Source organism: Ovis canadensis, chromosome X, assembly GCF_042477335.2.
Source record: "Ovis canadensis isolate MfBH-ARS-UI-01 breed Bighorn chromosome X, ARS-UI_OviCan_v2, whole genome shotgun sequence".
Classification (NCBI taxonomy): domain Eukaryota; kingdom Metazoa; phylum Chordata; class Mammalia; order Artiodactyla; family Bovidae; genus Ovis; species Ovis canadensis.
The window spans coordinates 120,265,828-120,279,291 of NC_091727.1; the positions used below are offsets into that span (position 1 = coordinate 120,265,828).

The window sequence follows — 13,464 nt, forward strand, 5'->3', positions numbered from 1 at the left end:
TGTTACAATGAAATATTCTTCAGCTTTAAAAAGAAAAGAAATTCTGACAAGGGCTACAACATGGATGAAGCTTAAAGACATTATACTTACATTCTGTAAGCAAGTCACAACACAACAAATATTGTATAATTTCACTTATATGAGATACCTAGTATATTCAAATTCATAGAGAAAGACAGTAGAATGGTAGTTTCCAGAGGATGAGTGGTGGGGTGAAAAAGAACTTAGTGTTTAATGAGGACAGATTTTCAGTTGGAAAAGATGAAAAAGTCTTGGAGATGAATGGTTGCACAACAATGCAAATTTACTTACTGCCACAGAAGTGTACACTTAAAATTGGTTAAAATGATAAATTCTATGTTTTATATACTTTACCACAATAAAAAAATGCAAAAAAAGTCAATGGTTAGCAACAATGTGTGTGATCAGAATATCTTCCAAAATCTCTGAAGTGCTCCCTTGGATACCAGTAGGATCAAAATTCAAAATTCTATTGTTGGAGACAGTGTTACTGGGCTTCACTCAATTTTATTTGATGAAACAAGAAATTAAGTGTTAACCACAATTACGTGCCTACACTGACATGAGGGAATTTCTTACACGTCTAGAGCTTCAATTGCTATTTACATGCAGATGCTTCATAAACGTATGTCTTCAATTATTTCCCTGAGATCAGTTATTTAATGTTTCAAAGTGTTAGGTTGGAAGTTAGACAGGAGCTGGCTGTAAGGGATGGAAGCCTATCTCTGAACCCCATCCAAGAAACCCCCAGGAGAGCTCACAGACATGCTACAAAATAACTATACTTTTCAACTCTTGCACATGGGCCCTAGGCACAAGTGGATACAAAATGACCACAGGGGCTTCTCCAAGTAACTTTAGGCAGTTAGGATCTCATTAAGGGCTCATGAATATTCTACATCTAATTATGACAGAATTATGGGAAGACATAAATAATACAACTTGCTGTTATGTAACATAATTGTCAATTGGCCTTGAGCATATGCTTATTTGCATTCCCTTTCATTGATTGGTGGCGGGTGCAAGCCCCACTTTGCATCAGGCATAACCAAAAGGAAGAGACTGGAAGTATAGAAGGGGGAAGCCAAGAGGATTTGACAGGAAGGATGAGGGCAACTTTCCTGGGAGTGTTAGACTAAGAAAAGCTCTGTCTGCTTGAGTTGAATGTTCTACATGTTTTGGTTCATCACTCCAATTTTTTGTTGTGACAAAACAAGAACCAGGGAAGAGAAATAAACCAACCTGACAAAAGTCATGTCATACTCAACACGCCCAATACCAAATTCATGATCAGCATCCCCATACTTGGTTATTTGTCATCCATCTGATTGAGTAAGCCATAAAGCCAGGACCTTCACTCTCCTTTACATCTCACATCCTATCATATGCTTCTGTGCCATCATGTACCTCCTGTTATCAGTTATTTCATTAATACTTTTACATTATTTCTGTATTTGATTACTATATATCTCTCACACTAGAGTGCACATTCTGAGTGAGCAGAGACTTTAGTTTTGCTCATAATCGTATTCCCAGAATATAGCACAGTGCCTGCCCTTTACATGGGTGTTTAATAAATACATGTTAAATAAATCTTTAAGGTTTAACTCATAATTCGGAAAAAAAAGCTTGATATAAAAATGCATAAATGTAATTCCTCTCCTTCCTATTTTTATGAAGATGTGAGTTATTCCCCAAGCAGTTAGTGGGTTACAGTTTGACACTTATCTTGAGATTATCCTGGCTATTGCTTTAGTACTGACTTTTAGTTCATCTTGTACATTTACCTGAATTTCTTGAGCACTTCTAACTTGTACAATGATTTCTGTATCTGTCCCTTCTCATTAATTAATCCAAATATACTGTTCCATTCCTTGGGTGGAGAATAGTAAATATTTGAGGCTCACACGTGTAGGTAGAGGTCCTGAGGATGGGGATGAGGATGAGGGAATGGGAGTTTATCTCAGAACTCAAACTCTGTGGATTCAAGCTGTGCTTTTGCTACTAGTTTCAAATGAGTTTACTTAACACCTGAATCTGTTTCTGCCTTTCCCGAAGTAGACACACCATTAAAGATACCTATAGCACAAAATTCAGAGAAGGCAATGGCACCCCACTCCAGTACTCTTGCCTGGAAAATCCCATGGATGGAGGAGCCTGGTGGGCTGCAGTCCATGGGGTCGCCAAGAGTCAGACACGACTGAGCGACTGCACTTTCACTTTTCACTTTCAGGCATTGGAGAAGGAAATGGCAACCCACTCCAGTGTTCTTGCCTGGAGAATCCCAGGGACGGTGGAGCCTGGTGGGCTGCTGTCTATGGGGTTGCACAGAATCGGACACGACTGAAGCGACTTAGCAGCAAAGCACAAAATTATTGTGAGAGCTATATGGAGAAATGGCCCTGGAATTACTTTTTAAACTGTACAGTGGCACAAACGTACATTATCCCAATGTGAATATAGTTGGAGTGAATCCTAAAATAGCAGCGGGGGTGGTAAGGAGGTATTTGGCCACGACTCACAATATGTAGGTAACTACTTTTACAGTGTATTTCTACCTTGCTTTTGAACTAGTTTTTGAAATGAATAATGAAGTGGTTGCAGCAAGGGAAAAAAAATCTTAACAGAAAAAAAGGTGGGGGAAGCACTTCTAAAATCTAGCATTTAACCAGTCAATTTGGCGTCTTTACTTCTACTGTGTTTCAGCTTCCCCAAAATCCCAAACTCTCCCACCATCTCTAACTATCCTAACTGTAATCAGGTGTGCGGTATGTGCTGCCTGGTTTCCCGTCAAGCTGGTGTTACGTCATCAGATTGTGACGTACTGCCCCCTGTGCGTGCTCAATTGTGAGGTCACACGCTCTCTGGTATATAAAGCTGGACTCTGCCTAGCATCCCACTTGCACCAGGCAGTGAGGGGCGCTGAGCGTCCTGGCCCGCTGCTTCCCGGGCGGCTAGCGGCCCCCTGCTTCCCAACTGCCAGCTGAGTGCCTCAGTTCCCGAGAAGAGGGAAGAGGTTTGAAGAGGCACCATGAGCCTCCTGTTCCTGCTAGTGAGCAGCATTCTGTTTGCCTTCATGTTTGTCTTCTGGAAAACCTGGTTTCAGGTAAAGTGTCTAAGAGAAGTTGGAATTAGATGAAGCTCGACAAATACATGGCTTGGGGAGGGAGGTGTGTTTAAGAGAGTAGATAGTAAAGAGTAAGGCGGGGGTCTCCCTATTCCTTTTTCCTTTGAAAGCACTCAGATGTTGACTCTACCTCACACTTCTCCCATGTTGACCAGTAGTTCCACAGCTGTACTGTGTTGTGAAAAGCCCCAAGTCACTAGGTGATGAGGTCAGTTTTTCATCCACTTGAAAAGTACAGCAGAAAGTGTCCATCTGTCCCCTCCCATTTTAAGAAAGTGTACCTACTCTTCCTCTCTGGCTTTTACTACCCCCATGTGATTCTGTTTGCCTCTTCCTCTCTTGTATTTTCATTATCAGTCATCTTTATGACAGCTTTGGGTGGGTGGAGGGGGCATCACAGATAATTAAAGTCAAAATGTGGGTTTCCTGGTGATGTTTAATGTTCCAAGTGAAGTGCTTTTAGATAAGAATCAGGGTCCAAGTATGGACCTACTGGAATGCCTAAGAAATGTAAGCCAAGGCTATGGCATTTTGGCATCAAAAGGCTACTTTCATTTTTTTTTTTTCCTCTCACTCTTTGGGAAGGACATATTTCCAAATTAATGTATTCATTCAACAGATTTTTAATCTTGGGGGAGGTCAATCAGTTCATTTTGGTAAACCAAGACTAAGAATGTTATTATTTGGTGGTATTTGGACATTGCTAAAGTCAATAAACTACATATGTTTAATTTCCTTCCCTTACAGAGAAACACTGGTGAAATGTCATCAAATTCAACTTCTGTTGCACTAGTAAGATCATACTCTTCTACTCAGTCAACTAAGAGCAATACTGATAAGAGTCTTTCAGTCAACAATCTCTCTCGGGATATCTTAATTAATTTCCCACACTCAATAGCCATGCAGAAGCGAATATTGGTAAACCTCAGGATCGTGGAATACAAGCTGGCTGAACTGGAACAATTCCTAGTTATTAAGGGTTTAAATGGTGCATTAGTTAACCGGAAATCCACTGACAAGCCTACAGAATGTAATAACAATTGAGGCAATCATTAAAGGGACTTTGAGTGGATTCACTTGATTATATGTTTATACCAAATGAATTATTATTTTAAAGGGGAGGGGTGCCAAGTCAGATACAAAATCCAGACATTTGTCAGTTTGCTTACATTTAGAGAGTTGATTATGTTGCTAACATATTTTACTGGAGAAGGAATGAAAGCACAATAGAGAAAGAAACAGTTTGAGTTGTTTTCTTTTTAATTAGCTACAGTAAAAAGAATATAGTTGAGATATAGTGATTTTAACTTCAATTGTGAAAGTTTTTTTTCTAGTGGTTTACAATACAATACTGTAAATGTCTCCAAGTTTGCATTAAAGTAAATGAGATTTGATGGAACTTTTTTCCATTATGCAGAATAGTCTAACATTGAATCTGTGTAATAATACTAAGAGCTATCATTGAGCACCCTAAAATATGCCGGGGACTCTGTTAAGATCTGTGCTTTACATACTTGTAAAGATAGTTACAGAAACTCTTAACTACTCTTCATAGTCAGCTATTGAAGTAGACTACTTTTCCAGCACCACCTCTGCTACTAATTAGATATTTCATTAGAAGTGTGCCTAAATCTTCCCTGAATTGCAAGTCACCTGTAGAAAATTATCTGCATTTTATTTGGTGAAAAACCCATACCTCAAATAGCACCAAAATATAATGGTAGAATGTATATAATATAATATGGCTTAAAATTAAAGTATTTATATGCTGTATTTAGCAATCTATTTTAAATATTTTAAAAAATCTAGTAATCTGTTGACATTCACTAACAGCATTTGACCTACCCTCAAAGAAAACCCTCAGAATATCTAACACAAGTTCATCTTATGTGTATGTTAGTTGGTCAGTCTTGTCTGACTCTTTGCAACCCCATGGACCATAGCCCACCAGGCTTCTCTGTCCATGGAATTCTCCAGGCAAGAAGACTGGAGTGCATAGCCATTCCCTTGTCCAGGGGATCTTCTTGACCCAGGGATTGAACCCAGGTCTCCTGCATTGCAAGCAGATGCTTTACCATCTGAACTACCAGGGAAGCCTCAAAGGAAATCCTCAAAATATCTAACACAAGTTCATCACATTTATGTACATAATTCACTGAGATTGCTCAATTACAGGCCTACCTATCTACCTAACTTCATGCCCCCTGCCCCCAAAATAAGTAACCAGTATAAATTAAAGGAAAACCTTAATCCCTTACTCATTTAATCTTCAATCAAAAGGAAAAGGAATTTAAAATGTATACGAAATTAATGCTTAAATTTATTATTTTACTCATCATTTGACAAGAACAAAAAGCCAGCAGTAGTATATCTGGCTCTTAAACATATTTTAGAGTCATAGATTTCTTTTGATAGTCTGATGAAAAATATGGACTCTCACAGTAGAAAAAATGCATATACACGTACATGTAGAAAAATATTACATGTAATTTCAGCCTCATACAGTCTCTGAAGCCCATGTTAAGAACCTTAAGAATAACTGAAAAGTTTCTTCCATAGTTAGGTAATCCTAGATTGTGATGTTAAACAAGTTAGAAATGATATATAATCAGTGCATAAATCTATTAGTGATATGATGTTTTCATTATCGTTTGTAAAGAAATTGGCACATAGGACTTTCTAAGTTGGCTGCCCTCATTCTTGACAAGCTTCACAAGTTTATCTCCTATAAGTATGTAAATAAGTTATCAGCTGTAAATAGTAACTTATTCAAGTAAAACAAAATCATTCTACTTAACTATATGTTACAATCACAAGATCTTAGATTTGATTGAAGCCATTTCCTCATTAGTATTTTGTTCTATGTTCTATTTGAAATTAGACTTCAGGGTGTATAATGAACTACTTTAAATTTTGTGAAACACAGTAGAAATTAGATGGGTCATGTTTTTCTTCTAACCATAACCTACAGAACACATTTTATGGGGGAAGAAATAACCAAAGCTTCTGGATTCCATTTTCTAGATTTATCACTTACTGGCCATAGTTTTCTGTCTTATTTCACTATTTGTAAATAAAGAATAACTATTAAGCTCACCTTAAAAAAGTGAATTATGAGGGCATGAAGCTTTTAGACATGAATCAAAGATATTAAACAATAGTCTTTATATACATAGTTCATTTTTTCCATATATACATATATGCATGGCATTTCTAATTTTCAGTTTTACCACTTTCTTTTAAATATATTTATTTTCCCCAGATTTATGGAAAAGAAACATTGTGTGCTAAGAAATATAAGCAAACAGTATTTAAAAACTTTTATAATAGAAAATATAACTATTTTCTAAATAATCAGCTCAAAATAAAGCCTTCAGTATATTAGAAAAATATTGTAGCAATACAAAATTTTTATTGTGAAATAGAGGCAGCTATGTATGTGTGAACAGATAGATAAATCACATTGCTAAACATTAGTAGATTCACATTTTTGTATTACATTCCTGTTGAAATTAGAAAGCTCATAGATCTCATTCTGGTTTTCTGCTGTCACTAATATTAGATATTTCATGGTTAGTCTCTTTTTTAGAATCTAACATGTTTTTGTATCTTCCCCCCCGATGTTTTTCCAAGTATGGCCCCCAGTTAGCAGCTGGTCTGCAGCAGGTTGCAATGCGCTGAGAAGCAAAAAAAAAAAAAAAAAAAATTCATTATAGAGTGTTATGTCTTCTTGCTAACCAAAATGAAATAACATAGAAAAGTAAAAAAGTGATCATCTAAATTCTTAATTGTCTATAGAGAAAATGATACTCAAATTTAACCAGTTGTTAATAGAACTGTATTAACTACAAAGCCAAAATAACTGAATATATAAATGAACTCAAAAGGAAGTATGTGAACCCATTCAAGCAACAGTATCACTTCACATACTTTCATTGAATTTCTATCCTGGCTTTAGAGTAAGGGTTAGGTTAGGAGCTAAACCAGTGTATGACTGGGAAGTTTCAAGAATCAGAGGGTAAAGCCATTCATCTAGATCCACTAAACACTGACCTAAATCTTGAATCCAGTCTGACTTCTGAGCCTACCTAGACATTGTCCTACTGAGATATCATAATCAACTCCATTCCCTTAGGCCTCCATGAAAGAGGGATAACTCAGGGTCTAGATTTGGTTCAAGGTAATTTACCAGACTTTTTCCAGTTTTAACATGCTATTATAGTATGTATTATAACCAGATGAAGTTGCTTTGTGTCATCTCAGTTCAATTCAGTCGCTCAGTCATGTCCAACTCTTTTGCAACCCTATGTACTGTAGCCTGCCAGGCTCTTCCATCCATAGGATTCTCCAGGCAAGAATACTGGAGTGGGTTGCCACTTCCTTCTCCAGGGGATCTTCCCGACCCAGGGATAAAACCTGGGTTTTATGTCTCCTGCATTAGCAGGCGGGTTCTTTACCCCTAGCACCAAGATACCATAACTTTTATGTGCTAAGCATTTTAATACGGCCTGAGGATATGATAGTAATCAAGACAAGACCCCTTCTTAAAGAAGCTTATAGCCTAGTACATGGAGACACAAAAATATACATCCAGTATAATACAATGTTATGCACATAGTAACAGATAAATTGTATCAGGTATAAAAGTTACCTGAGAGAGCTATGGTACATATACACAATGGAGTATTACTCAGCCATTAAAAAGAATACATTTGAATCATTTCTAATGAGGTGGATGAAACTGGAGCCGATTATACAGAGTGAAGTAAGCCAGAAAGAAAAAAACACCAACACAGTATACTAATGCATATATATGGAATTTAGAAAGATGGTAACGATAACCCTGTATGCGAGACAGCAAAAGAGACACAGATGTATAGAACAGTCTTTTGGACTCTGTGGGAGAGGGAGAAGGTGGGATGATTTGGGAGAATGGCATTGAAACATGTATAATATCATATAAGAATTGAATCACCAGTCTAGGTTCGATACAGGATGCTTGGGGCTGGTGCACTGGGATGACCCAGAGGGATGGTATGGGGAGGGAGGTGGGAGGGGGGTTCAGGATTGGGAACACATGTACACCCATGAGGAATTCATGTTGATGTATGGCAAAACCAATATGGTATTATAAAGTAAAATAAAGTAAAATTTAGAAAATAAAATGAAGCCTTATAAACAAACAAAAAAAGTTACCTGAGGGAAAGAGTGATTAATTTGATTTCATGTTCAAAATCTCATATTAACCTTCATTTTGATCATAAGTACTTTATATTATAAAGTATAAATAATATTAACATTCTTACTTGAAAGATGTTTCCTTTAGCTTGAATTATGTTTATGACAGCCATGATTGGAATCCAGATAATGCAGAAAGTAATCATACACCAGCCTAGAGCAACTCCCCAGTTAGGGTATGGAATTTGGCCATACTTAGGTCTACGAAACTGTATCACTGACCAGATCAAGATTGACTGTGAAAGTAAAATATGAAAAGAAAATGGTAAAGTTTAGACTTTATTGCATTAATGGTTTCAGTTGTACTAATTATTACCAGTTGTATTCCATTCCTTAGAAATAACTTATCAAAAACAATTAAGATGAAAATACATTCAAGGTGACTAAAATAATCAGGTAACTAGCCAGAAAATCAAATTCTAAATGAACCAATCTAAATAACTTGTATTTGTCTTACAAAAATTAGCATCGATACAGATACTTGTACAACATGTATTTCAGTAAAATACCTTACCATAAAATTTATCTGTTGAAAGTAAAATAGTGTCTGAAATTTATATTATTGAACTTTCATTTATAATAGCATAATTTTATTCTGTGCTATCTGGAGGAGGAAATATGGCAACCCACTCCAGTATTCTAGCTTGGAGAATTCCATGGACAGAGGAGCCTGGTGGGCTATAGTCCATGGGGTTGCAAAGAGTCAGATATGACTGAAGTGACTTAGTATGCATGCATTCTGTCCTGTAAGCTAGCCAGCATATCAGTTAGTTCAATGAGAATGTAAAATACATTTTAGTGAACATGCCTTGTGTCTTGCTTAGCAGTAGTTTCTATTTATTTCCCACTACACAGAGTACCCCTTATTCCACACCCAAAACATACAGGCATTCACACATGGGTACATAGTTACCAAAGCACTTTCTTATTGAAAAAAAAAAAAAAAGACGTTCGGGTAACACAGTGAATCTTAAAGATGAAAACATTTTAAGGCCAAGTTTTTTAAAAAATGTTTTTTAAAAAAACCTCTACTATACTGTTGCAGCATTAAAACTAATTATATAGAAATCTGTAAAGCAAACAAAATGAAAAAAATTCCTTTAATTTCATTATACTAAGTTTATTTCAAAATTACTATAATTTCATATAATTACAAGAGAATGGATGAGGGATAGGAGTCTAATATGTATGACTTTATACAAAATAGATGATAATGTATATCATTTAATATTTAATACCTTTGCATTTTAAAGTAAATCTAGTTGTCAAGCCTAGAAATCAATGAAATTAGCTGGCTAAAATGTCTAGTTAGATCTTCTAAGTTGATAAAGGGCTTATTTTATTATGGAAACTTGTCAAATGAGGAAAACAATATTTAGTAGCACTGTCAAAGCCAAATATTAAAAGCACCCTCTAAAATAAAGTGTAGGTCAAATTAACATAATACCCTTTTCTAGGGAAATCGTTGAAGCATGGAGGCAATGAGAACCAAAACTCATCCTCAATAAAGTTTCCCCCTGCCCCACCCCCACCATTATCTCTAGCCCATAGTAATTTTCTGTCTCATAAAGTGTTTACTTGGCATTCAGCCTTTTACCGTTCTGAACTGTTATTTAAAGTTATTTTTTGCTTTCCTTCAGCTCCTGCTGCTGCTGCTGCTGCTAAGTCGCTTCAGTCGTTTCTGACTCTGAGCGACCCCATAGACGGCAGCCCACCAGGCTCCTCTGTCCCTGGGATTCTCCAGGCAAGAACACTGGAGTGGGTTGCCATTTCCTTCTCCAATGCATGTGTGCATGCTAAGTCGCTTCCGTCGTGTCCGACTCTGTGTGACCCTATGGACAGCAGCCCACCAGGCTCCTCTGTCCACGGGATTCTCTAGGCAAGAATACTGGAGTGGGTTGCCATGTCTTTCTCCCTTCAGCTCCTAAATTGCACTAATTTTTAACATAAACTATTGACGCACGTGAGTTTTTGTAATTTCAGATACTACTTCCCATAAAAAATATGCATTAATAACTGAGTGTTGTTCCTTAGCAGTTAGTATATTTAGATTGAATTTCTTGAAGGCAGAGACTAGGTCTTAAACAGAGAGGTTAAAAACATTGTAAGTGGCTCAGCATATTTTTTAGGGAATGAGCAAATGACTGGTTTTTAAAAATTTATTGTATTGATAATTTTTAAGTGTCTTGTCCTAGGTACTCTTTAGGATACCTTTAAGTCTCAAATAGTAAATGTTTAAGCCTATGGCCTCAGAAATAATGCAACAAAGAAAGGCACTGTAATTTCAGCAACTTGGAGGCACCACCAGTCATGAAAAGTTGAAAATCATTGACTTTAAAATGATATTAATTTGCTTTATTGTATTTAATGTAAATATTCAAGTTTATCTTACAAGTGTTTAAATATATATATATATTATTGATGCCAGATTCACGGCATGTTAATACTTACCATTAAAAGGATAGGCGTAATGACAAACCAGCAGGTTCTCCACCATAGCCAGAATATCCACCTTTTTGCTCCAATCATCATTTCTATATCGTCAATAAACCTGTTCCCTCCTAAAAACAGCAATAAAGAGTGCATTTAGCTCTTACTCATACTTTCATTCATTAATCATTCTGGCTCTAAGTTATCTTTCTATGTCTAAACATTTCCCTGTACTATAGCAGTGCAGCATATAATACCGTTAACTACATTTTATTCATAATAAATTTTTGCCCAGTATATTATACTTAGTTATTATAGTAAACATAATGAAAAGGAATAAAACTAAATCATTTTAATAAAATGTGTAGATCATTCTGTAGTCACTATTTACCATAAATCCAGATGACTCCTATTATTTCCAGTATAGCTGCAATCAAAATGCCCCATCCAGCACAGAAGTGGTCAATCAGATTAACCCAGTATATTCCAGCCTACCAAAAAAAAAAGTCAATTACTTTTAAATATAGTTTTAATTACTTTTATGATTGATGAGGTACTCTGATTGAATCTACTAATTTGATTTTTAACATATGCTCCTTGGTTTCACCTCTGCCAAAATGTAAAAGGGAATGTTTCAAATGTAAACACAAATGGGCCTTTAAATATTTTAAACAGTCTGTACCTTTTATTCTATTCTGAGTCCCTATTTAAAAAATAAGCATTTAGAATAGTTGATTATAAAAATGAAAGGTAGTGTGCTCTTTTGTAGTTGCCAAGAAATATAGCCTATATTACAGCCTACAAAGAAGTTACAGCCTACAAAGTCTGTAACTTTATTGTAATTGGGGAAATTGTCCACTATTGGGCTCCCCTCCCCAAATTATACATGCTATTGAAATTGTGTTATGATGGGGAAAGAATCTGGGTTAAGACTCAGAAAATCTTGAAGTCTGTACTAAACACGCTCTTAAACCATGGCTTCCTTATTTAGATTATAAAGTACATTCCAACTAATATTTTATCTATGAAAAAATACTGTAGTATACCTGAGTCACACAGATGAGGCCAAGGAAAAACAAAACCAAGCAGCAACCCAAAGTTATGGGAGCCCTCATTTTCTTCATCACTTTGGGAAATAAATCTTGAATTGTCGTGGTAATCGTTTCTTCAGAAGGAAAAAAATGACATGTCAATTCATTTGCCAATAATTTTAATCATAGAAATCAACTTCTATTAATTAAGTTTACAAATATATGTTGAGAATATACTCTGGGCCCAACTTCTTGCTTTTAAAAATCCATAGGGTCCTTTCTCTTGGCAGTCACAACTCATCAGTTCTGATAAAAAAATCAAATACAGCTCTATTTGTTGTTTTTAGTGTGTTTTATAAGGTTTTTCATTGGTAGTAATTATAAGGTAATAGTTTCCTGAGGGCTGAAGAAGTTTGAAAGAGGGTTATAGGGAAGGAAGATTTTAGTAGAACTTTTGAATAAGGTGAATTCACATGGCTACAGAAAGGCCTTCTAGGTTTAAGGAGTAAATATGTTCATTAAACAGGATACTGGCTAAAAGTAGAACGATATATGAGTAAAGGATTAAGAAACATGTTTGAAATTTTTGGAGGGCTTTGAAAGTCAACTAGAGGAGGCTGGACTTTTTCCTATAAATTATTAAAATGTTTTATGTAACAGTGTGATATCACAAAAACTGTTTCAGGATTTTTAGTTGTGTACCCTAGGGCAGGAGGAGAAGAGGACGACAGAGGATGACATGGTTGGATGGAATCACTGACTCAATGGACATGGGTTTGGGTGGACTCCAGGAGTTGGTGATGGACAGGGAGGCCTGGCGTGTTGTGGTTCATGGGGTCGCAAAGAGTTAGATACGACTGAGCGACTGAATTGAACTGAACCCTAGGGAAAATTCCTGTGTGTAAAGAGAACCATCAGTCAGTTCAGTTCAGTTCAGTCGCTCAGTCATGTCTGACTCTTTGTGACCCCATGAATCGCAGCACGCCAGGCCTCCCTGTCCATCACCAACTCCTGGAGTTCACTCAGACTCATGTCCATCAAGTCAGTAATGCCATCCAGCCATCTCATCCTCTGTCATCCAGCACTTTGGCCATCTCATGCGAAGAGTTGACTCATTGGAGAAGAGAACCATATATAAGAGTATTACTCAGCGGTTAAAAAGAATTCATTTGAATCAGTTCTGATGAGATGGATGAAACTGGAGCCGATTATACAGAGTGAAGTAAGCCAGAAAGAAAAACACCAATACAGTATACTAACACATATATATGGAATTTAGGAAGATGGCAATGATGACCCTGTATGCAAGACAGGGAAAGAGACACAGATGTGTATAATGGACTTTTGGACTCAGAGGGAGAGGGAGAGGGTGGGATGATTTGGGAGAATGGCATTCTAACATGTATACTATCATGTGAATTGAATCGCCAGTCTATGTCTGACGCAGGATGCAGCATGCTTGGGGCTGGTGCATGGGGATGACCCAGAAAGATGTTATGGGGAGGGAGGTGGGAGGGGGGTTCATGTTTGGGAATGCATGTAAGAATTAAAGATTTTAAAATTTAAAAAATAAAAAACTAAAAAAAAAAAAAAAAAGAATAATTACTGCAGCAGTGC

The 13,464-nt window shown here is 36.5% G+C and overlaps 2 protein-coding genes across 2 annotated transcripts in view; one reads left to right on the forward strand and one right to left on the reverse strand.

Moving 5' to 3' along the window:
- Positions 1-3,052: 3,052 nt before the first annotated feature.
- CT83 (cancer/testis antigen 83) lies at positions 3,053-4,192 on the forward strand. Its single transcript, XM_070291238.1, has 2 exons — positions 3,053-3,127; positions 3,896-4,192. Exons 1-2 carry the CDS (start codon positions 3,053-3,055, stop codon positions 4,190-4,192), a joined length of 372 nt encoding a protein of 123 aa, XP_070147339.1.
- Positions 4,193-6,678: 2,486 nt separating this feature from the next.
- The window catches only part of SLC6A14 (solute carrier family 6 member 14), a 28,497-nt gene continuing 21,711 nt past the window's right edge, over positions 6,679-13,464 (reverse strand). Inside the window, exons 10-14 of the mRNA XM_070290870.1 lie at positions 11,863-11,981; positions 11,208-11,307; positions 10,838-10,947; positions 8,455-8,622; positions 6,679-6,825 (exon numbers count right to left, since the gene is read on the reverse strand). Of these exons, the coding sequence (XP_070146971.1) occupies positions 6,679-6,825; positions 8,455-8,622; positions 10,838-10,947; positions 11,208-11,307; positions 11,863-11,981 (644 nt within the window). The remainder of the gene's footprint in view (positions 6,826-8,454; positions 8,623-10,837; positions 10,948-11,207; positions 11,308-11,862; positions 11,982-13,464) is intronic.

Excerpts from the sequence above, each read along its gene's own strand:
- CT83 (XM_070291238.1), top strand. The coding sequence starts at position 3,053 with ATGAGCCTCCTGTTCCTGCTAGTGAGCAGCATTCTGTTTGCCTTCATG. Across the intron at positions 3,128-3,895 it reads TCTGGAAAACCTGGTTTCAG|AGAAACACTGGTGAAATGTC; the intron begins GTAAAGTGTCTA and ends CTTCCCTTACAG.